Here is a 22,531-nt window from a genome sequence, read left to right as displayed (position 1 = left end):
AATGACTCACAAGAACTCACTTATGAGTTCATTATTTTCTTCATAATGCTTTACAGAGTCAGAGGTGAACTGACTGGGTTTCCTTAAGTGTGTTGACACTAGAGCTGATTTTTAGAGGCACTAAAGTATTTCCATCATTGAAATACTGGCCCATGAGCAAATAATAATAATGGCCACCATTTTTTGAGAGCCCTGTGCTAAACATATATATATTTCACAAGTATTACCTCAGACAGCTTTGCTTGGTAGCTTTTTATTGTTATTATTCCTACGTCATAGAATAGGAAACAGGTAAGCATGTAAGTACTCCCCCATCCCCCACAGTCAAGTTTGTAAGGGGCGAAGCTGGGATTAGAACTTATGAAATTCATCTACATACATGCCAGAGGCCTTTGACTTCTCTGCTACACAGCCAAATGAGCACCTTTCCACACAAAATCCAGGGCAATTACAGCTGAAATTATGGAAACATATGGGACCAGCATAGAGTGACTCCTCTATTAATATATTATTAAAGGCATAATTATTAATAATATCGTTACTATTTACTCTCTATGGCTTAGTATAATACCCTCACAGATAACATTTGTGTTTCTTAGAACTTTCCTTTTAGGCTACATCTAATATTTTACTTGGGTTTGATTCACCCTCCTGTTTGTGGAGAAGGAATTATACAGACAATGTTATAGCTTTCAAGTTGTACTGACCAGAAGCACAGAGTATGAACATTTTACATTGTAACCCATTACTATGTTCTGTGTATGCTAGTATTTTTTATTCTATATGATTTCATTTTTTAAGAATGTTGGTCTTGCGCCGGGCGCGGTGGCTCAAGCCTGTAATCCCAGCACTTTGGGAGGCCGAGACGGGTGGATCACGAGGTCAGGAGATGGAGACCATCTTGGCCAACACGGTGAAACCCCGTCTCTACTAAAAAAACACAAAAAACTAGCCGGGCGAGGTGGCGGGCGTCTGTCGTCCCAGCTACTCGGGAGGCTGAGGCAGGAGAATGGCGTAAACCCGGGAGGCGGAGCTTGCAGTGAGCTGAGATCGCGCCACTGCACTCCAGCCTGGGCGACAGAGGGAGACTCCATCTCAAAAAAAAAAAAAAAAAAAAAAAGGAATGTTGGTCTTGACTAGCAAACTTGATTTCAAACTGACAATAGGTCATATCCTGTACGTAGACACACATAAATACACATGCACGTGTGCCCATGTTTGCACCACAGCACATAGCTCCAGATTTAGTAACTCAGACAGGCTTAACATTCAGCTCCTTTCATTAGTCCATGTGGCTCAGGGAGATTTAACTATAACCATTTTATCTCTGTCCACAAATTTAATTTGTAAATCACACAAAAGTACCTGGCAGTTTCTGACAGTTTTCTGAATGAATGAAAATGCACACTGTGCTTTGGTAAGTAAGACGCTTGTAACACTGCATGAACTACTCAAGCATATGCCGGTTTTCTATTCTTCATGCTGCTGTCTAATATACTGACACTCTTGAAAGTACATGAGGGGACAAGAAGTTATAGGCATGTAGGATTAGAAGTTACTGCCCAAAGTGGTTAATCAGCAGTAATCATCCCAGCAAACAGGGCCCCTTCTCCCACAAAGCTCTCTAATCTTTTCCCGCCCCAGATGATATCTCCAGAAACTATAACACTTGGTTACACCAACTCTAATTTATAAAATGAAACTGAACTCTTTCTGAAATGGTGGCATTTTATATTATTGGCAAGCGTCTCAAGAACGTCTGTTCTATAAGATTCCACAGCCTCATTCTAGTGTCTAACAACCCTCAGTGTGAGAAAAAATTTTCAAACACTTATAGTTGTACTTCAGAGTTGCAGACTGAATAGATTCAAACACTAGAAATAACTTTTTTCCAACTTTTAATTGGTAATTGGTAGTGCAGAACAAAGACTACAAATCTTCAAGTGGATTATCTTTCACTAAATTTAAACTACAAGCCCAATTACTTGAGCAACTCAAAATATAGTAAGATAAATGTTCATTATCAAGCTTCCCACTTACCCCTGACTGCCCAAGTCACAGACACAGAATGAGTTAAGTGACTTAGGAAGGTAAACCTCTTACCTGTGTTAAGCCAGTGGGAAGTGGCTCATGGACTATTCTAGTTTGTTGCAGGAATGATTTGTGCATTAACTGCTACTTGAATGACTCACGTTGCTGGTCCTGTGTACTTTTACTTATTTTTCATCAATGCTGAAATTGTTAGAGATTTTGATATTATGTCAAAATAGGAATTTGAATTCTCCTAAGGAGGGAAACTGCTGTTGCTATTACAGTTTACTGTTGTAATGCTGACCCCAGATGGTGGGTGTGAGTGGACTTGAGTCCACAGCAACCTTTGGAGAACTACATGACCTCACTAAGCTGGCTGCCTTATCTGTGAAATGGAGGCACTACGGCACCTATAGCACAGGATTGTTGAACAATGACGAGACTCTCATTTATTAAGCACTCAATTATTTCAACACATGTCTTTTCAAAAGCAGAGAAACTAGTGGTGGTCCACATTCCTGAAGCCTGTTCAAAGAGTTTTCTTCAGATTAGCTTTACCTTATTTTGGCTTCTACAACCTCAAAGAGTTTAATTTAATTTTGAAAAAACTTGGCAAGTTTCAGGTTTTGTAAACAAGGAAGAAAAACTTTAAATTTGCCTAATTTCACATTTGTGGATGTTACAAAGACATACATTTGTTTCTATTGAAGGCCACAGGGGCAGAAACTTCTAGCAAATGCTAGAGGGTGGCTGAATAGACCAGCTCTGTAGTTTTGCTCATGAAACATATGAGTCTTATGAACTATCTAATTGTATCTCTAGGATTTTTTGTGTGTGTGTATGTCATTTTTAAGCCAATCCAATAATACTGAAAACTATAATACTATGAGAGTGCTTGAAGTTTCCTTAAATGCACATCTGAAAAAAGAAAACGAGGTTCCAAACAAACAACATGAAATCAAAAGTATAAATTCCATGCTGGAGATGAAAGAATGATGTTACAACTATGGATATAACAAAAGTCCCATCAGTTAGGGGAAAAACAACTCAATGTCTAGTAAATGTGTATAAAAAATGACAGGAAATATAGCATTGTATGGTACTAAACACAATAGGTCTATCAGTGGTTTCAGTTATCTGTGCGTGTGAGTATGTGTGTGTGTTTTGATTTTGAAATCTCATCATCTAAACCAGTATCTCTATAGGACAGCTTTACCCTGTCATTAACACAGACCCTCAGAGGGCTCTTCAAGTATTGTCTGCTTTTATCTTCTCTGTAACATTCCTTCTGGTTAACCACTCATAGCTTTAACATTTCCAGGAGTAGGAGAAATATCAGAAAAGGCTTATTAAACGATAATATGCTGGAACCAGAAAAACTGAGTTCCGAGGAGCAGCGAAGAAAAATGATGGAGGGACACATTTGTTGTAAGTTTTAATTACACATCTAGCTACTTTTTTAAAAAAAAAAAGTTTGCCTTTCAACAATTTTCCACGTTTGTTTCAGGAAAACAGAAATAATTTCTAGTTAAGTTTAAAAGGAGACATTTATCCTTGTTTATGAGTATATATATATATCATGTTTGTAGGCTAGCAATTAAGTCTCAGAGGTATTGAAGTTACATCAAAATGTTTATAGCACAATAAAATATATTTAAATATAAGAAATGGAAGTACTAAAGGCATAGTCTTCTAGTATCAGAAAAATACTACCAAAAATGATTCTTTCAGCATGAAAGAGGAGAGTCCAACCCCAGTCAGATTTCTCAGTGAGCCAGGCACATGCCTGCTTACTGTCACTGTCACCTAGATGCACAAAACCACACATGGCAGTGTGCTCATCGATTATGCAACATTGGTTAAGCATCTGTTCTCTGCCAGGTTCTGTACCAGCTGCTAAGCATACAAAGATTTAAGGTTAAAAAACTCCTCTCTTCATTCAAAGAGTTCAGCATCTAGTAGGATGAATAAATGAATGAATGAATGAACCAAGTGAAACCCTGCCAAGTGCTATTGTTTAGATCTAAAGCAAAGCCCACAGGGGGAGCAGCTGACTTTACCTGGGAAGATTAGGAAAATCTTAGGGGAAAAAGGTCTCAAGGTGTGAGATGTCTTCCAGGTGAAGAAGTGAGGGAGGGCTATTCTAGGCAAGGAGAACCCCAGAGAAGGGTCAAATAAGAGGTTGGAAATAAGTAGGAAAACATAGTGAAGGGTGAAAAGAGATCTGTCATTTCAAAATATTAATAAAAGACAGATTATGCTAGATTGAGAAATGAGTGATAGTTTAAGATGTCGGGCAGGAAGCACAGGCTCCTCTTTTAAGAAACATGGGTGGAAGGAAAGAGGAGAGCCCAGCAATAGCTTGAAAGGGAGTCCGCAGGGATCAGGGGCTGGAGCTGGGGATAGGATCCTGAGCCTTCCCTGGAGGGAACCAGAGGGAGCCCGAGGACCACCCCTATCACACACACAGCAGAAGGGATTTTCCCCAGAGATGCTGGCCTCAAGAGAATCAGTTTCCAGGATTCATCCTGAGACAGTTATCCAGTAAGTGAAAACCCACAGTGGCTCAATTATGATCGAAAATTATTTTCTGCCTAAACAAATATTAAACTTTAGAGAACACTTGCATTTACAGTGTTTTAAGTTAATTAACCTTCACAGCCTACCGCACTTTTATCACAGAAATGTTTCTAATCAAGGTTGAGATGAAAAGGAGTTTTCCGTAACTGCAGCTTTAGCACGTCTCTAGAAAACAGAGCATGTCTTACACTGCACATGAACTCGTGATAACAGCAAGGGCAGATGCAACAGAGAAGGATCTGGAGCTGCAAGTGAGGCCGTTGCTGGCCCACACCCCAGAGTCCCCCTCGCATCTGGTCCTGGGGAGGACGTGAGGATGGAGCTTGCTCTTCTGACTGAGCTCTAACTACAGCCTGAATTCTCACCAGCCCTTGGATTTTGTTTTTTTTAATTTGGGAGCTCTCAAGAGGTTTGGTTAGGTTTGTAACCAAATTTATTTTTCATATCTATTCAGAAGTATGGAAACAGCCTAGAAAAACATCAAAAAATGAAATTCTATTTACTTGAGTTATTTTTAAGGGAGGGAAGACCTACATTTTCCAGACTGTAGGGAGACAGCAAATCTGTATAATTTGGGGAAAAGGACAGCCCTCCAGAGAGCCAGAGAACTAAACTAGATGGGATGGTGGGAAGCCTTGCTGAAGAGAGTTGGGAGTTGCTGGTGCCCTTGCCTCCCAGGCCTGTTGGGGCCACAAATTCACACTACCTGGCCACCTGGCCACCGGGACACTTGGCTACCTGACCACCTGGCTATCTGGCCACCTGACCACCTGTCTGCCTGGTCACCTAGCTACCTGACCACCTGGCTACCTGACCACCTAGCCACCTGACCACCTGGCCACCTGGCCACTTGATCACCTTACCACCTGACCACCTAGCCACCTGGCTACCTGACCTCCCAACAATTGGACATCACCTCTTCCCACACACCACCTTAAATCTCCAACCTCCCACTTTTCTGCATAGCTCTCACAGTAGCCAAGCCCAGGACTGGCTATAAAAACTGAGAAAGCATGTTTATAGGGCACATCCAAAGCCAGCTTCCTCTAAAAAACTCAAAGAAAAAAACTCTTTATTTTGTTTAACAGTTAAAATAAAACTGTCCTTTAGTTTTAATTATGATTCCTGTTTGAAAGTGGAGCATGACTCCGGATTAAAAAGAGCTTCTAGACCTTAACAGGACAGCCATGCTGAATCATTCACAGAGGTCAACTAAAGTCTGTGATCAAGAGTCTTTTGAGAGGCTTCCTTTACCCTTAAAGAGAACTATGGAGAATCAAAAGTGAAGAAATGTTTTCATTTCATTTTGAAAGCTTAAGTTTTCAAAAAAGCGTGACCTTATTATAAAACTACTTTCAACAGAATGCAATTTAAACACTAACTCTTAAGAAATAGATTTGTATTAGGACACAGACGAAAATCCTATAATCACATGCTAATAACTGAAATTGTACTCTAATTGCCTGCTAATTACCATGGAAATCTACAGGATTAATATTAACAATGTAACTAATAAATCCTGATACAGGAAAGATTACTGCAAACCAACATTAAAGACAGACATTGAAAAAAGGGCATACAGTTTATTTCATAATTAACTACAACCTTGTATCAATAATGCTTACACTGGATGTGACTATAAAGTAATGATGTTTATTTGGATGTGTTTATGGAATCAGGCTCATTACATCACAACCTGTACTGCCCATTCTGAAAGCACAAGAACTGTTACATGCATTATTTTGGAACATCTGCACCAGAAAGTAGTAAAGGAATTCTTAGTTCTCTTCCGTAGGGAGAAGTTATATATGAATGTGCTACCAATTAACTGTTGTAGCTTCTGGCTTTCACTCTCTGAAGTTAATGTTGGTTGTTGAACCTCCTCTTCTAATTTCCCTTCCCTGTTTGAAAGGTAACAAATAGAAAAATATGCCTTCCAGAGAACGTGGTTTTGAAATTATCCACTATTTGAGGAGATTTGATTGATACCTAGTCCAGTTAACGTTTTTATTTGTGATCCATTTTAAAGATTTTTTAAATGGCTCACACACTGTGCAAAACAGGGTAACTCCACGGTGCAAATAAGTCCTGGGAAACTCCCAGACTATTCTGTGTGTAGACGGTGCCTCAAAATCAACACGCCACTGGCTGAACTCAGTACCTGGCCAACCTCCATTCCCCCAACACTTGGCCATGCTGCTCCTTCTGTCTCCCCTGCCTCTGGGGAGGACATCCAACCATTTAGCAAAGCTGCGCTTTTCTTCATAATCTTTTTCTTCCCCTGTATCCCCCACAGCCAATCAGTCATCAAGGCTCTATCAGCTCTACAGTTTGTCTCTCAGTCCTGGGTTAATTTTGTATTTCCCCTTTGCAATTCATGCCTCCAATCCCAGTCTTCTGCCTGGCTATTGCTGGTCTTCTATTGCCAGTCCATCCCTCACTGCATCCATCCCACATGCTGGCTCAGAATTACCTCCCTAAAACACAGATATTCCATTACAAACCTGCCAAAAAACCCCAATGGTTATCCAAAGCCTCCAATATCAAGCACTGCAACTCATTCCAGAAAAAGTTCATTTTATCACAGTATTCTATTTGACTATTACTTCTGCACATTCTCTACTGTCTGTCCTTATTAAAGTTCTGGGAGGACTGATGTGCAAATGTAACACAGCCACTTGGATGAATGGCAATTTGCAGGTATAATTTCTATTATTACCCTCTCTTACACATCTTGGATCTCTAAAATCTTCTTCATTCAACAACAGAAAAACATGGCTAAACAAGATATTCATGTTAAACCTCAGTATAAAAAAGTATAAATACACACACACACACACACACACACACACTTGAATATCTCCCCAACAAAACTGTCAAACAAGACTTTGTAGAGCCAAGATACTGTTAAAGCAACAAAGAGCAAGAAACTCTGAGCTCCACTTCTGGCTTAGTGACGTTCATCTGCAAACACGGTGAGGTGGGTGATCGCAAAAGAACTCAAATAGCATTTCCTAACATTCTACCCGCAGCTCTGAGGTTTGCCACCAGGACTGAGGTGTCAAGAATCAATGAACCTCTAACACTCAGAGCCTTCTGGGTCTGTGGACCCCTAGAATCCTCCCTGGGCTCAGTCAGCCTCCACTGGGGACCCAGGGCTTCAGCCTGTGACACATAAAAACAGCTTAACCAGGGTTTCTTTTAGAGTTTGAGACCAGAAAATTCCATCTATGCTTCATCTCCCTGCCATTCTAAGATCCCCTTAAAAAATGTAAGCCTTTCCACAGCCCCATGTACTTTCTTCCTTCACCCTACTCTCTGCATGGGTCAAATCAACTAGCAGTCTCACTAGCATGTATGAGAGTATTCACCCTTCCCACCTTGGCTAATAGTGTTATCAGACTTTATTAAATAATTTGTCAGTCCCTTTTTTTTTTTTTTTTTTTTTTTTTGAAACAGAGTCTTGCTCTGTTGCCCAGGGTGGAGTGCAGTGGTGTGATCTGGGCTCACTGCAACCTCTACTCTTGGATTCAAGGGATTCTTCTGCCTCAGTCTCCTGAGTAACTGGGATTGTAGGTGCCTGCCACCATGCCCGGCTAATTTTTGTATTTTTAGTAGAGATGGGGTTTCACCATGCCTGGCTAATTTTTGTATTTTTAGTAGAGATGGGGTTTTACCATGTGGGCCAGGCTGGTCTGGAACTTTTCACCTCAGGTGATCTGGCCACCGCGGCCTCCCAAAGTGCTGGGATTAGAGGCGTGAGCCACCACACCAGGCCTCAGTCCCACTTTTGTTTGTCTTGATTACCGTACCTATGAATGTGCTATTGCACAACTTGCAGCACCCTTCCCTACCTTTTTGACCTCGCATGCCCTAGTTATCCTTTCAGATGAGTCTCAGAAACTTCTCTGGGAAGCACTTTTCTATGCTGCCACTTACCACGTGGTATCTCAGCTAGTCATCTTCTTGCCCCTAGTCTTGAGCAGTTTGAGTACAGGGCTCTGCCTTAATTATATTTGTGTTGCCAGTGCCTAACAAAGGGTCTGGCACATAGTAGGTATTCAGTAAACTTTTGCAGAATGAATGTGGAATAACTATGCTTCTCCTGAAACCGGTGTTAACTAATATGGGGCCATTCCTAACTCCATGTCTTCTTTTAAAGGGGCTTTCTCACTCAGAGGAAATCAAACTGCAAATTTAATTTAAGTGGTTATTCCACACAGGAGGTATAACTGATACAGGAATGCTCCTGGGACTGCAGAATGTAAACTTATTTATGACCTTGAATAATTGTTGTTATTCAAGGAGCTCACAAGAATGAACTTGTGAGACTTAGAGGACTTTGCTTATGTGTTTTGAAAAGCAGCAGAATCCACTTGGGCCTGGGTTTGTTTGGTTTACTTATATCAAGTTAGAGCTTATTGCTAATGTTTTCTTCCCCTGCCCCCAACTTCTGCCAAACAGTTTATGACCCAATGTACAAGAACCACATATCAAACTGGCTTCCACCAGTGTCAGAACCAGCAGGAGCCAAGAGGTCCACCACTCAGACTGCAAAACATCCTCCACATCTGGAGAGGAAGGCACAGACCAAGAATGAGGACGTCTGTAAATCAGCCACTCTCCATGTAGACGGCCTAGTGGATGCCAAGAACTGGCTAGAGGCTGGAATACAAAGGCGGTATATGGTGGAGAGAGGGCTTCAAATAATTGTTTTTTTTTTTTAAATGGCAGGGTGCAGTGGCTCATACCTGTAATCCCAGCACTTTGGGAGGCCGAGACAGGCAGATCACGAGGTCAGGAAATCGAGACCATCCTGGCTAACACTGTGAAACCCCATCTCTACTAAAAATACAAAAAATTAGCTGGGTATGGTGGCATGTGCCTGTAGCCCCAGCTACTCGAGAGGCTGAGGCAGGAGAATCGCTTGAACCAGGGAGTCGGAGGTTGCAGTGAGCAGAGATTGTGCCACTGCACTCCAGCCTGGGCAACAGAGTGAGATTCCGTCTCAAAAATAAATAAATAAGTAAACAAATAAATAAAATAAATAAAAATAAAAAATGGTGCACATGTTGGCATTCTTGGGTTTCTATCCCACCTACATACCACTTATCACATGTGTGACCTTGCATAAAATTCTTCCTTCTTAGCATCTCGGCTTTTAAACAAGAAAATGGGTTATTTTGGCCAGGTGCAGTGGCTCTCGCCTGTAATCCCAGCACTTTGGGAGGCCAAGGCAGGCAGATCCCTTGAGGTCACCCTGGCTGGGAAGAGTGACGGGGAGGGCGGGATGAAGAGAGGTTGGTTAATGGGTACAAACACAGTTAGATAGCAGGAATAAGTTCCAGCATTCAACAGCAGAGCTGTGTGACTATAGTTAGCAATAATTTATTGTATATTTCAAAATAGCTAGAAGAGAAGATTTGAGATATTCTGAACACAAATAAATGGTAAATGCTTGAGACGATGGATATCCTAAATGCCCTGATTTGATCATTGCATATTGTATGCCTGTATCAAAATATCACAGGTATTCCATAAGTATGTATAATTATTATGTATCAATTTAAAAATAATAACCCTTGCTTTAGCTAAGGGGCCCTCATCTTGGTCTCTAACTCCAGCTTCAGGGTCACTGCCTGGCTGACTTGGTTGGATCTGCAGACCACAGATGCTGGTGGAGATTTGGGAACTGCGACTTTTGAGCCCTGAGTTTAACCTCCAGCTTCACGGAGGTTTCGAAAAAGAAATGCATCAAATAATTCCGGATACTTCTTTTTTTATTTTATTGTTTAGGCCATTAGTAGGTTCCTAACCAAAATTGGTAAATGTATGGCCCACCTACTCTCTGCCTTCCTTCACCCTGTGCAGGCACTGATAACCTTCCATGATACTCCTAGTGGAGACAAGGGGTGACCTCAGAGACTTTCTCAACATCACACTCCAGAGTTAAAGCAGATGATGGTGCAACAGTCAGACATATGTGCCAGGACACCATTGGCGCTCCTTTACATGGGAAATGGTGTTTACAACCCACTGGCAGAGAAATGCATGATTTGATTTTTTTAATCTAGCAGAAGAATGAATTAAATGAGATTTTTGCATATTTTCTCACTCTATGTGAGCAGATGTCAAGTTGAAGTTGGGGTAGAGACTGTGCTCAGAAAATACATGTCTCATTGAAGCTAACTGATGGATTTAATGCCTTGTTCTCAGGTTGTAAGCAAGTAACCCAGCTACCCATGAAGTAAATGTCACAAATCTCAGAGACAAAGCATGTGTGTGTCTATGGGGACACACGTGTATACAGAAAGAAAAGTCTGAAGGCAGGCAAGAGATGATAAAGAAGAGAAGATTTGAAGATTTGAAGATCTGAGAAACCATTCTAGTCTCAGAAAAGTAAACCCTGTAACGATATCAAAGTTGGATCAACAGGTATACCAGTAAAATGCTTTTATTATTTGCCTTATTTGGACCCACTCCATATTTCTCTTTAATTGCTCCTTTCATTTTCTTCGGTAATAATTATAAGGCTAACTTTTTAAATAAAATAAAATTGTTCCTCTGCTCTATGCAGATTTAACTAAACAGGTTAAGGCAAGTATCCCCAACCCCCGTCCTAGTCACCAGGTCTTGGTTTAGTTTATCAACCCAGGTCAGGAAGGCAGATCTTATCCCGGTTGTTGCACTAATTATCTGAGGGAGAGTCATGTGATATAGGCCAGTGAGCCTTCCTAGGCCCCAGTTTCCTTGTTTATTCGATAAATATGTTTGACTAGTTAATACAATAGGTGTATGTGTGTGATGCAGGGGTGAGGAGTGGCTTAACTATTTTGTAAGAAAAACCAGTAACTAGTTCCAATATCTTCTACGGTGAGTCTCTGACCCTATCCTAGTCACTAAACTCTGCCATTGTGGTCAAGGAGTCCTAGCCAGGGTGAAATGGAAGATCTGAAAAGTCCTCATTGCAGTGTGTAAGAAATCAAAGTAATCGTCCTTTGCAAGGCTCAGTAATACCTTTTCATACCCAACATGATAGGAACCTTCACTTAGCCCACACTCATTTGGACTGCAGCATCTTAGTCAGCAAAATGGAGTAATAAAGTCTACAAATGAGAAATGACTTACTGCTTATGGAAACAGTCTTAAAATTATTTGGAAACACATACATTACTGTCTGTTTTTAAGTAATTTTTGGAGCCTTTAAGATCTATTCCCTGACTTCCCCTGCTTTGCTCTGCATCTCACAGGTTGATTCTGCAAACTGCACTTTCTGGGTTAATGTGCCCTCTGACTCTGAGTTAAATTCTGCCAATGGGAGGCACTGGCAGGAGATCAGGAGGCAGAGAGAAGCCAGGACAGTTCTTCTCCTCCCTCTTGGCATTGAGAATGTCTCTGGCAGCGATTCTGCTGTGCTTTCATCTCCCATTGGAAAGCAGCTCTCTCTGTGGTCCCAGCTCCTGCTGGGTGGCTCCTCCAACACCCACCTCCTCCTCCCTTTGATTCTCCAGCCCTGCAGGTAATAGCTGAGTTGTCTCATTGTGCCTTCAGCCTCGCCAACCTTGGCAATGAACTCATGCCCAGTGAATTACTGGGCATGGGTGTTGCCTTCCAGACTGAACCCCGAGTGATGTGCCATCCAGGGGGCTGCTGGTCTGTACAGAACAGACCTCATGTTTAGGGGTATACAGACTCTTGGCAGATTCACTTCTTCTTTAAACGGTTCACTTGCCTGACCACCTAGCATTGCATACATTAGGAGTGTGTTGAAATGGAAAAAACACTGGACAGGGAACTAGAAACTCACTGTGCAGTCACGTGACCTTTGCCAAATGCCTTTAGGGTCACATGAGCTTGAGTTTATTTATGTCACAGGGATAAGGGTTCATCCGACCTGCTGACTACCTATTAGGTTCAAATGGAGAGGCCATGAAAACACGTTTTAGGAATTGAAATGGTCATTGCAAATCTAAATATATGACTATGATTTTATGAGACACAGTTGACTTTCATAGAATAGAAAATGCTTTGCTCTCGGCTTAGCCTGATTTTGGTTACTCAGTCTGATCTGCACTGAATGTCCTGACATAGACTCGTGCCTGGCACATCACAAGAGCTCTGTGGCTCCAGCTGTGATTACTGTGCCGGGCTCCCCTTGGCATCGAGACAACATGTCAGTTTATCGAGGATTATACAGGGAAGTCAAGGTCAACTTACCAATGTCAAGGACCCTCTGCTTCGCCGTATGCTGCCGAGAGTGCCAGTATTTCCAGTACTTGAGCTGTTCATCTCTGTTTTTGTCTTCACTGAAGACCACCATCACCACACTCTGCAGAGGGGAGAATCGTGGAGCTTACTTTTTGTTCAGTGCTTCTGTTGCCTCAGTCTCCAGTTCTGGAAGTTCTACCAGAGGTGTTTTTGTGTCATGTTGCTTTTCTGGCTTTAGAAAAGCCCAGACAAGCTTGGTTGTATGGTCTGTTTTGTTATAAAATGGACCTACTCAAAAAATGATTGAAAAATAAGAACAGCATGAAGGAAAAAAAAAAAAAAAGAGTCCTACATCAGTTTTACCAGGAGGTTATAAACAACCAGATCAACCATTTATCAGCAAATGTATCATTTTGTGAGGTCAACAGAAACCCACCCAAATATTTTTTTTCTTGCATTGGAAACAAGCATTCTTTTGAAATTTTTACTCCTTAAACATAAAATGTGATGCCATTTGTAAAGAAGCAAACATCTGTTTGTGGTCTAATGAAGTGCCTCAGGCTGGAATATCAAAATTAATGAGAAAAATACCAAGGAAATGAGGAAGATGCTAAAAGACAAATTCGTACTGGTGAACATAGATCTAAACTACAGATATTTCATACACCGAAAAACACAAGAGCAACTATGATATCTATTTAAATCTAATGTGAATGTACTTTAAAAATGAGCTTGAGAAACTAATTATATCTTGCAGAAATAAGAATTCAAAACTCTTTTCAGTTCTAAATTATAAACAGCCTCATTAAACTAAATACACATTAATTCACCGTCACTTACGAAATGGAGACAGTACCAAAAACAACCCTCTTCCAAATAAAACCCTTTAATTACAGTATCAGGAATACTCCTCCTCTCACTGCACATCCAAAACACTTCTTAGGCACCTTGCTACTGTTCCAGAAAAATATTTCATGGACTTTCATTCCTTAAGAACTTCTTAGGGCTAGGCCGGGTAATTCATGCCTGTAATCCCAACACTTTGGGAAACTGAGGTGGGAAGATCTCTTGAGTCCAGAAATTCAAGACCAGTCTGGGGAACATAGTGAGACCCTGTCTCTGCAATAAAATAAAATAAAATAAAATAAAATAAAATAAAATAAAATAAAATAAAATAAAATAAAAAGCCAGGCATGGTGGTGCACATCTGAAGTCCCAGCTACTTGGGAGGCTGAGACAGGAGGATCCGTTTGAGCCTGGGAGGTTGAGGCTTCAATGAGTAGTGATCATGCCACTGTACTCTAGCCTGGGTGACAAAGCAAGACCCTGTCTCGAAAACCAAAACCAAAACCAAAACAACCTTCTCCTTTGTAGCAGTTTACACATTAGTTATCATTTACTTATTTACAATTATTCAGCCAATGGCAATGTCTTCCCAATTAACATCAAACTTAGCAAGGACAGAAACAGTGTCTGCCATTCACTCTGGCACCTGACGAATAATAGACAGTAAATACATGCTGGTGGCTGGCTGTCACTTCGAAATCTGGCTCTTGCCTAAAGTATGTGTAAACAATTTTTACACAAGAAAGCAGATGTTTGTTAGGAAAACGGTGTAGAAATATGTATCCATATTGTTTCAAATTCACAAGCAGTGTGATCTTCAAAGGCACTGGATACATGACAACAAAGAAAAACCATTCTCTGTGCTGGTGCAACTATGAGCTCAGCCAGCTTTTCATTCTACCCTCTGCCACGCCTCAAACTTTTCCATTTATGTGTAAAAGCTTACTGCGTGGCTTCCTGGTATTTATTTCTGTCTCAAAATAACAATAACATTTAAAGTAATATTTTTTCTGGCAAGTGTCTAAATTAGCATAAATAATGGCATATTCTTGGTATGGAAATTTATTTCTTCAATGATAAAGAAAAAAGCAGTTTGAAACTGTTGTTACCACGCCCTACACGCTTTGACTTGGAATGAAACACTGTTCTCAGAAATAAATGCTGGTAGGTTACAAACACATTTCTCCTTCCTGCCCCAGAGCTGGGGAGTTAAGAAAGAGCCACTCTGAGAGGTGCCAACTTAGTCTCCAAGGGTGGAGGTTGAAGTCCTTACAAAAAAGGGGAGACTCTTCATTTCAGCCAAAATGGAACATAAAGAAATAAAATTTTCTTATTAAATTATTTTCATGATTTCAGCAAAGTAGAATTCTTGGGAAAGTCCCTGTACTCCAAACTCTTGTCGTGACCTTAGAATACTAACCACCCACCATTTTTTCCAGGTTGATGATAATGGTGTTAAGAGGGTGTATACGAGTTATACTAACACTTGGAATTTATAAGGCTTAAAAAAAAAAGCAAATTTATTCAGCGTCTTCTTACCAGATGCTCATATACGAGAGGGGGAGGATGTAATTTATAGGAAACATATCCAGAGAGAAATATATCCAGGCTAACATTTGCCTGCCTTCAGCCCTCCATGCTGCTTAACACAATGCAACCTCATGGTAAAGAGAGTTGGGTTCAGGAGTCTGATGGCCTGGGGTGGATCCTGGTTCCCTTGCCTTTTAGCTATGTAACCTTGGCCAGTTACTAGCTTCTGAAACTTTATCACCCAGTTTCCTTATCTGTAATATCATAAAAACAATAGTGCCTTTTTCATAGGGTTGTTGTCAGTTTCAATGAGTTACTAGACAGATGGTACCTAATACAATACCTGGCGCTTGAAGATAATAAATATAAATTGTTATTTTATGACTCTTGCTATTATTATTATGATGGCATATTCTCTACTGCAGTCTTGACTACAGCGTTAGAACTTAGTAATTCTCCTGATGCGCACACAACTTTCTCACTGCAGTGAGCTCAGCCTTGTGTGGAACCTGTGCCCCACCTGCACTGGGGGGTGTGCCCGAGTTGTGGCGCTGTAGGCACACCATGTGCTCCTTTCTTAAGTGTTCTGAAGTGGTTAGGAGGAGGGAGCTGTGACTAAAATAAGGTGGGCTGGGCACCATGGACACAACAGCATAAATCATTTTACAACAGATCAGGAAAGTCCTTCCACCTCTTTTCAGAGCTGTGCTATCATTTTCATTTTCAGTAGAGAAGGATTACCGGTCCTCTCCCTTCTTGGCAGTAGCAAGTACGCCAGAAGCTGGCAGGCTTCCAGAGAAGGGAGAGCCAGTTGCATTTCCCACAAGTAGAACTAACACTCATGAATCTGCAAATTCCCCCAAGTGACTCCTGGTGGGGATCGTACCTTGTCTCTGGAACCCTGAGAAAGCACTGGGCTGCAGAAGGCTTTGAAACCAAGTTCCACTGGGCCCAGGGATTCAGAGTGAACTGCATTTTCCTTTACAGAATAGAACACAGCTCTTTCTCACCCACAGAGGGGTTCTGACTTACAGCTACTTACTTGAAAAATTATGATCAATTGATTGAAAACAACCACAATGAGGAAGCCATAAGCAGTGAGTGAAACGGGAAAATTCCTCGGATACAGTCAGACAGCATGTTCCAACCACGTCCCTTCCCTGAAATTTACTGGTTACTGATTACAATGATAAACTACGAGCCAGTAAGTGCTCTTGCCCCAACCCTCTGACATTCGTTCTAGAATTATTTATGTTGAAGGTTTTATCTTTTTTCCCATGCCATTCCACAAGGCTGTGAGGTAGCCATTCCATTCACTGGATTCCTTTGTACTTTATCTGAGAAATGTGGCCCCTACCCTGACTTTGCTGATGGGATGTCGGAAGCATTTGTTGTCTCCGGTCTCACTGAGTGTTATGGCATAGAACTGTCCCTTGTTGAGGTAGGTCATGGGGCCCTCCCCCTGCTTCTGACGGAGAGATTTGGTGGCTTCCAGGGTGTACTGAAACGTGCCACTGTGAAAGAAAACAAACAGCGGTCAGATCCACTCACTTGGACATTTCTGCTTTTTTGACCAATTTCACATCAATAGCATTTCACATCAATATTAACCAATGTTTACTGTTTTAGAGACAAAACACAGCATATGGCAAAAGAGATGAGACCAGACCAAAGGTCATTGCTAGTGCAACGTATACAACATTTCTAATAGTGGCCCATAAACCAGATGGTTTGGAAGGGGAGAAAGTCCACGATGTGCCTGGCCAATTGTGCAAGAAAAAGCTCTACCAGGAGAACCCCTGGTAAATCTTAGCTGGCAATTAGGTAATGCTCGAAGCTTAAGAATGAATAGAATTTGCCATTTTTACCCTAACAACAAAACAATGAAATAAATAATTTTGTTCAATTCATGTATATACCTAACCTTTTTTTGTTTTGTTTTGTTGTCTAACCAAGGTGTTACAGATTGCTGTATCTTACTATAAAGCATCTCAAAACATGAAAATCCAAAACTCAAACATTCACCTGAGAATCTAGTTCCCTAATAACAGGGAGTACTTTTGGTCTTTTGCTTCTTGCTTTCAAGCCTGCAGAAGAACTCATGGCAGGGTTGTTCAAAATCAGGGGTTTGCAAATGATGACCCATAGGCCAAATCCATCTGACTGCCTGTTTTTGTAAATAAAGTCTATTGGAACACAACTGCACTCACTTGTTTACATATTGTCTATGACTGCTTTCGTACTACAACAGCAAAGTTGAGTTGTTGTGGTAGAGATGATAGCCTGCTAAACCTCAAATTCTTACTCTCTAGTTCATTACAGAAAAAGTGTGCAGATCCCTGCTCTAAATAGTGTCCTTCATATTTTTTTAAAAACATGATATAATTTACAAAAGATAAACACTGATTTTTCCCAACTTCAAAGAGAATATCAATTATTTAAAATAACACAACAGGTATGAACCACAATCATTTTTTGTTTAACACATTCATTCAGAAATATTTATTTCTGCTATACTGCAGGACAGCACACAGTGACAATCCAATAACAAACACTGCGTATTTTCTAGATCATCAGAAACTCTCCATTGAGTTTATTTTTTTAGCTCTTTTATTTCAAAGTCTTTGGAAGGCTGGGCACAAAAATGACTCAAACTTTGTCTCTGAAAATGGCTTCCTGACAGGATTATGGGGGGTTCTTGCTTTCTATGTTAAATATTTCTGTAATGTTTTATTTATTTTTGAACTTTTATGATGACAAAAAAATCTGAAGGGCAGAATAATATTCCCCTTTTATGATAAAAAATCTTAGGCTTAAGCTAATAAACTAAGCAAATTCCAGAATATGTGTCTTAAAAGAAGTTGGGAAATAAATCATTCAAAACAGAACTGATTCCATTGTCATTTTGTCTGAAAAAGCAATTTCAATGCAGTGCCACTGAATCATAGCATTTTAGACCCAGACAGGATATTAGGAATCACCTAGACCAGTAGCTTACGTCTTGTCTAGGGCACAGATTGCTTTGAAAACATGAAGAAAGCAGTGAACTTTCCTTCCCAGATAAAGACACTTATGAACACAAACGATTTTTAATATAATTTCAGGGATTTGTGTCCATCAAGCCTGCCCATAACACAGGATAAAAACCTGAGATTCAGCCCACCTTCCTCATTTCGCAGCTAAGGGGAGGCTAAGAGACGTGCTCACTCTGCTGGACCATGGCAGCAGTGGAAAGAGAAACTAGGTCAAGTCACTGGTTAGGTCCTTGCTCTTCCCACTGGCCTGGCAGCTGCTGACATGGTACTTTGGATTTACAGCATGCAAATTAGACTCTTATTCCCACATTTTAGAAGACAATTTCAAGTCTAGTCTTCCCTGCCTCCTGCTTCCTGCCCCATCTCCACAACACACTCCAAATTCTAAATAAGATGATCTGGGAAGGATGAGTGGGGAGCCTGAGATTGGAACCAGAGGACTTTAAGAGGAAACCAAGAGAATGGAAGAGGGCCATATGCGTAAAAGCAAAGGGGCAAGAAACATAGTGGGAGATGGGATTTTAAGTAAAGAGGGACCAAAACATAGAGGGCCCTGATGACCTTCATAAGGAATTTGAGTTCAGTTCTGCCTGAAATGATGAAATACTTGGTAAGTTTTGTAAATGGGGGAGATAAATTCATTCCTTGCCACTTTCTTGCTCTCTCTTTTTTAATTTTTTTAAATGTAATGGCGTCTTACTGTGTTGGCCAGGCTGGTCTTGAACTTCTGAGCTCAAGTGATCCTCCCACCTCAGCCTCCCAAAGTGCTGGATTACAGCCATGAGCCACTACGCCCAGCTGCCATTCTCTCCTGTCTTCAGACGTGAGCATAACCAAGGTCTTAAAACATGACTCTTCTACCTGGAATGTTCTTAATCTTCCTTCTTTCCTTAGAAAACACCTGCTATTAACCCTTCAAGATGCAGCTCAAATGCCACTTCCTGTGAATATTTGCCCTCAACCCCACACACCTTCCTACTCCCACACACATGTGCAGGACTATAGGTCCATTTAACTCTGTTTATATATCTCCATAGCAGGACTCATCTCTTAGCAAATGTTTTTCAATTTGTCTGTCATCACATTTGTCTCCTCCAAAAGTGTATGGACCTCTTGTAAGGGGAGATTATATCTTATCCCCAATCCTACTCACACTGCTGCACATGGAAGTCACCTGAGTGCATGATAGCTGGTAGCTGGCTATGTGCACAGTGGAACAAAAAAGAAGTGTTGGCAGGGAGATCCAATGTATTGCAATAGCTCAGGAGAAAGTTGACAAGGATAATTTGGAAAAGAGATGACAAGTGGAACAAACAATTCAGCATTTGGCAAGTGCTGAGAAAGTCCAACAGAAAAGAAGCCAAATCCTTTACCTCTAGCTGGGGTGGCTTGGAAAATGGCTACATCATTAGCCACAATAGGAAATAAAAGCAGAACACCAGGTGTGAAGCAAGTAGAAGAGGAGGGAAAGAAGAAAAAAAGATAGAGCTTCATATTACACTTGTTGGGCTGGAAGCACATGAGTATGAGGTTCAGAGGAACACCTAAGAAGGAATGTCTAACCAACAGAAGGAAGAAAAGGGGTGTAGGCCCCAGAAAATTGGTCAATACTGGAAATAATGATATAGAAGTCCTTTGTATAAAGAAAAAAGCACTGAGGCAAAGGAAATCACACTGTTCTTTAAAAGTTTACAAAGAAAAAAGGTTTAAAGGTATAACTTGAAGGTACATTTAAAGGGTTATCAGTTAATCAGTTTCTAAGGATGCATCTCCTGGTAACTCACCTTGATGTCTGATCATACATGTACTCCTCAGCCCCAACTGAAGCACTCCGAAATTTCTGCAAAATATGAGTCATTGGAATTAAAACAAGTAGGTAAGTCATTATGCAAAAATGATAATAATAAATGTATTCCAACTATTTTATTCTCTCACTAGAAAAGAAAGTTATATATTTGATATTATGTTTTTCAACTACAGCAAAAGTAGTCATAGAACTCACCTATCACCTCCTCACTTAGAGCTACACTCAACAGAAAACACATTTGTGCTTTGTATGTTATTCACGTGTTCACAGGTGTTCCTACAGTGTTTGAGGTACTGGAAGCTGTTTCCTCAAATACATAATACATCTCTGCCATTTGCTATTGTCTCCAACACTTATTCCAAATGTCATAAATTCTGAATTAATAGAACATGAATTACACAGAGGTCATATAGCACAGCAAAAAGCAATACAGTAGAATGGTTAAGAACATAGTTTCTGGAGCAAGATTGTTTAGGGTCAAGTTCTAGCTCTTTTACCTGCTACCTATATAAAATGAGGCAAATGCTATATTTTCTTCATCTATAAAATTTCTTCTATTTATTGTAATAAATAGAAGAATTAAATAAGTTTTAAAAAGTACTAAGAATAGGCTGGGCATGGTGACTCATGCCTGTAATCCCACACTTTGGGAGGCCAAGGCAGGAGAATTGCTTGAAGCCAGGAGTTTCAGTCCAGCCTGGACAATAAAGCAAGACCTGTCTTGACAAAATATAAAATAAAATAAAATTAGCTGTGTGTGGTGGCTCATGCCTGTAGTCCCAGCTACCCAGAAAGTTGAGGCGGGAGCATATCTTGAGACCAAGAGTTCAAGGCTGCAGTGAGCTACCATCACATCACTTGAGTCCAGCCTGAGTGATAGGCTGGAGTGCCTATCAAGACGCTATTTTCTTAAAAAAAAAAAAAAAAAAAAAAAAAGTTACTAAGAATAGAGCCTGGTACATAGTGAGCACTATGTACGTGTATAAATACTATTATAAAGTAATAGTTTGACCCTATTCAGTGCCCTTCTCTAAGGATCTTCATTATCACAATATTATAAGAGTAGGTTTTCTGGGGAAACTAAGTTTAGTATTACACACAAAGAAGCTTGGGTCTCAAGATGTTCAATTGTATGCACAGTACATATAGGATGTGCTTTGCTACGTTTTAGAACCTTTTCAAAAGTAGATGACCAAAAGCCCTAATTCTTGATCTGAAGTGAATATTGTAGAATGCAGATGAAAAAGCATTTCATTGACCACATATCTTGTTCTTTCACTATGACCATTTTTCAAGTGTCTCGTCCTAAGAAATAACCTTCCTGTCTCTCATTTCTGTGCAATAAACTTACATTCTTTGACCAGCATTTCAAGGGTTTCCTTCTAAAGGAGAAATGTTATCACAGCTATTTTCCAAACTTCCTCACAACCCCTAACCATCATCTCTGGAATTCAGCATACCTTATATCATAGTTTCCATACATATTTATGATCCTTCTTCTTATCCAGTCTTACTCCTTGAATTCAAGAAGATGATCTTCCCTTCGAACTTTACCCAGACGAATCCCATGAACATTGCCCAAATACTTGTTGGCTGATTAAATAATCATGACAGAGAATCAAAGGTACAGATTTGTGTTTCTTTTGCAATCAATTAGGTAATCAGCAAAGCATTCAATGGGAATTTTCTGGGGCTTCACCATCTGCTTTGGTGCCAGAAGAAACACACAATTATATATGACACTGTCCTGGCCTCAGAGAGATAAAAATTGGTTGAGGGGATGCAACACATTCACATTAAAAAAAAAAAAAAAAAAAAAAAAAAAAAACTAAAATACAGCAAATGACTGTATATGAAAGTCTATGTTGAATCATCATTCATTCATGTGTCTTGACTGGAAAAGCATAGAATGGGCATTGCCAGGAAAGGAAGATCAGCAAAATTATAGGGGGATTTCATAGAGCTGGTGAACTTCACTGTGACCCTTGGAAGCCAAAGACAGCCTGGATTAACTGAAGGAACTGAGAGAAAGTAACCTAAGCAAGAGAAGGCCACCATGAGTCAAGACAAAAATGATGACTACAAATGTGGTGCATACATGAGACCAAGGACACAGGCCTTGCCTGGTTATTTAGTAGGAGCTTGAAAATTTAGGTCTTGCTGCCCAATATGGTAGCCCCTAGCTCCATGTGCTATTTAAATTTAAGTTGATTAGATTGATACATTTAAACTTTCGGTTCCTCAGTCAACTAGCCGCATTTCAAGTACTACATTCACACATTGGCTAGTGACTAACGTTGGATAGTATTAAAAAATTTTCCATCATTGCAGAAGGTTCTACTGGACAGACTGATTTAGGAAAATGTATTTACATTTAATATGGTCAGGAATTAGAAAATTTTGGAGTGGGAGGTAATATGATGAAAAAAATATTTAAAGGAGTGACTTGGAGACACGGATGCATTTCCAAAGTCTTTGCTTGAAGGAATATGCA

The 22,531-nt window shown here is 40.3% G+C and overlaps 1 protein-coding gene across 4 annotated transcripts in view; it reads right to left on the bottom strand.

The window, feature by feature from the left end:
• The window catches only part of GRHL2 (grainyhead like transcription factor 2), a 191,880-nt gene that overhangs the window by 82,536 nt on the left and 86,813 nt on the right, over positions 1–22,531 (bottom strand). For all 4 annotated transcript variants that reach the window (XM_010374178.2, XM_030937320.1, XM_030937322.1 and 1 more), the window contains exons 5-7: positions 20,015–20,070; positions 16,553–16,709; positions 12,829–12,940 (exon numbers count right to left, since the gene is read on the bottom strand). In XM_010374178.2, the coding sequence (XP_010372480.1) occupies positions 12,829–12,940; positions 16,553–16,709; positions 20,015–20,070 (325 nt within the window). The remainder of the gene's footprint in view (positions 1–12,828; positions 12,941–16,552; positions 16,710–20,014; positions 20,071–22,531) is intronic.

The sequence above is a fragment of the Rhinopithecus roxellana genome, chromosome 9, assembly GCF_007565055.1.
Source record: "Rhinopithecus roxellana isolate Shanxi Qingling chromosome 9, ASM756505v1, whole genome shotgun sequence".
NCBI classification, from domain to species: domain Eukaryota; kingdom Metazoa; phylum Chordata; class Mammalia; order Primates; family Cercopithecidae; genus Rhinopithecus; species Rhinopithecus roxellana.
This window is presented reverse-complemented; position numbering and strand designations above follow the sequence as displayed.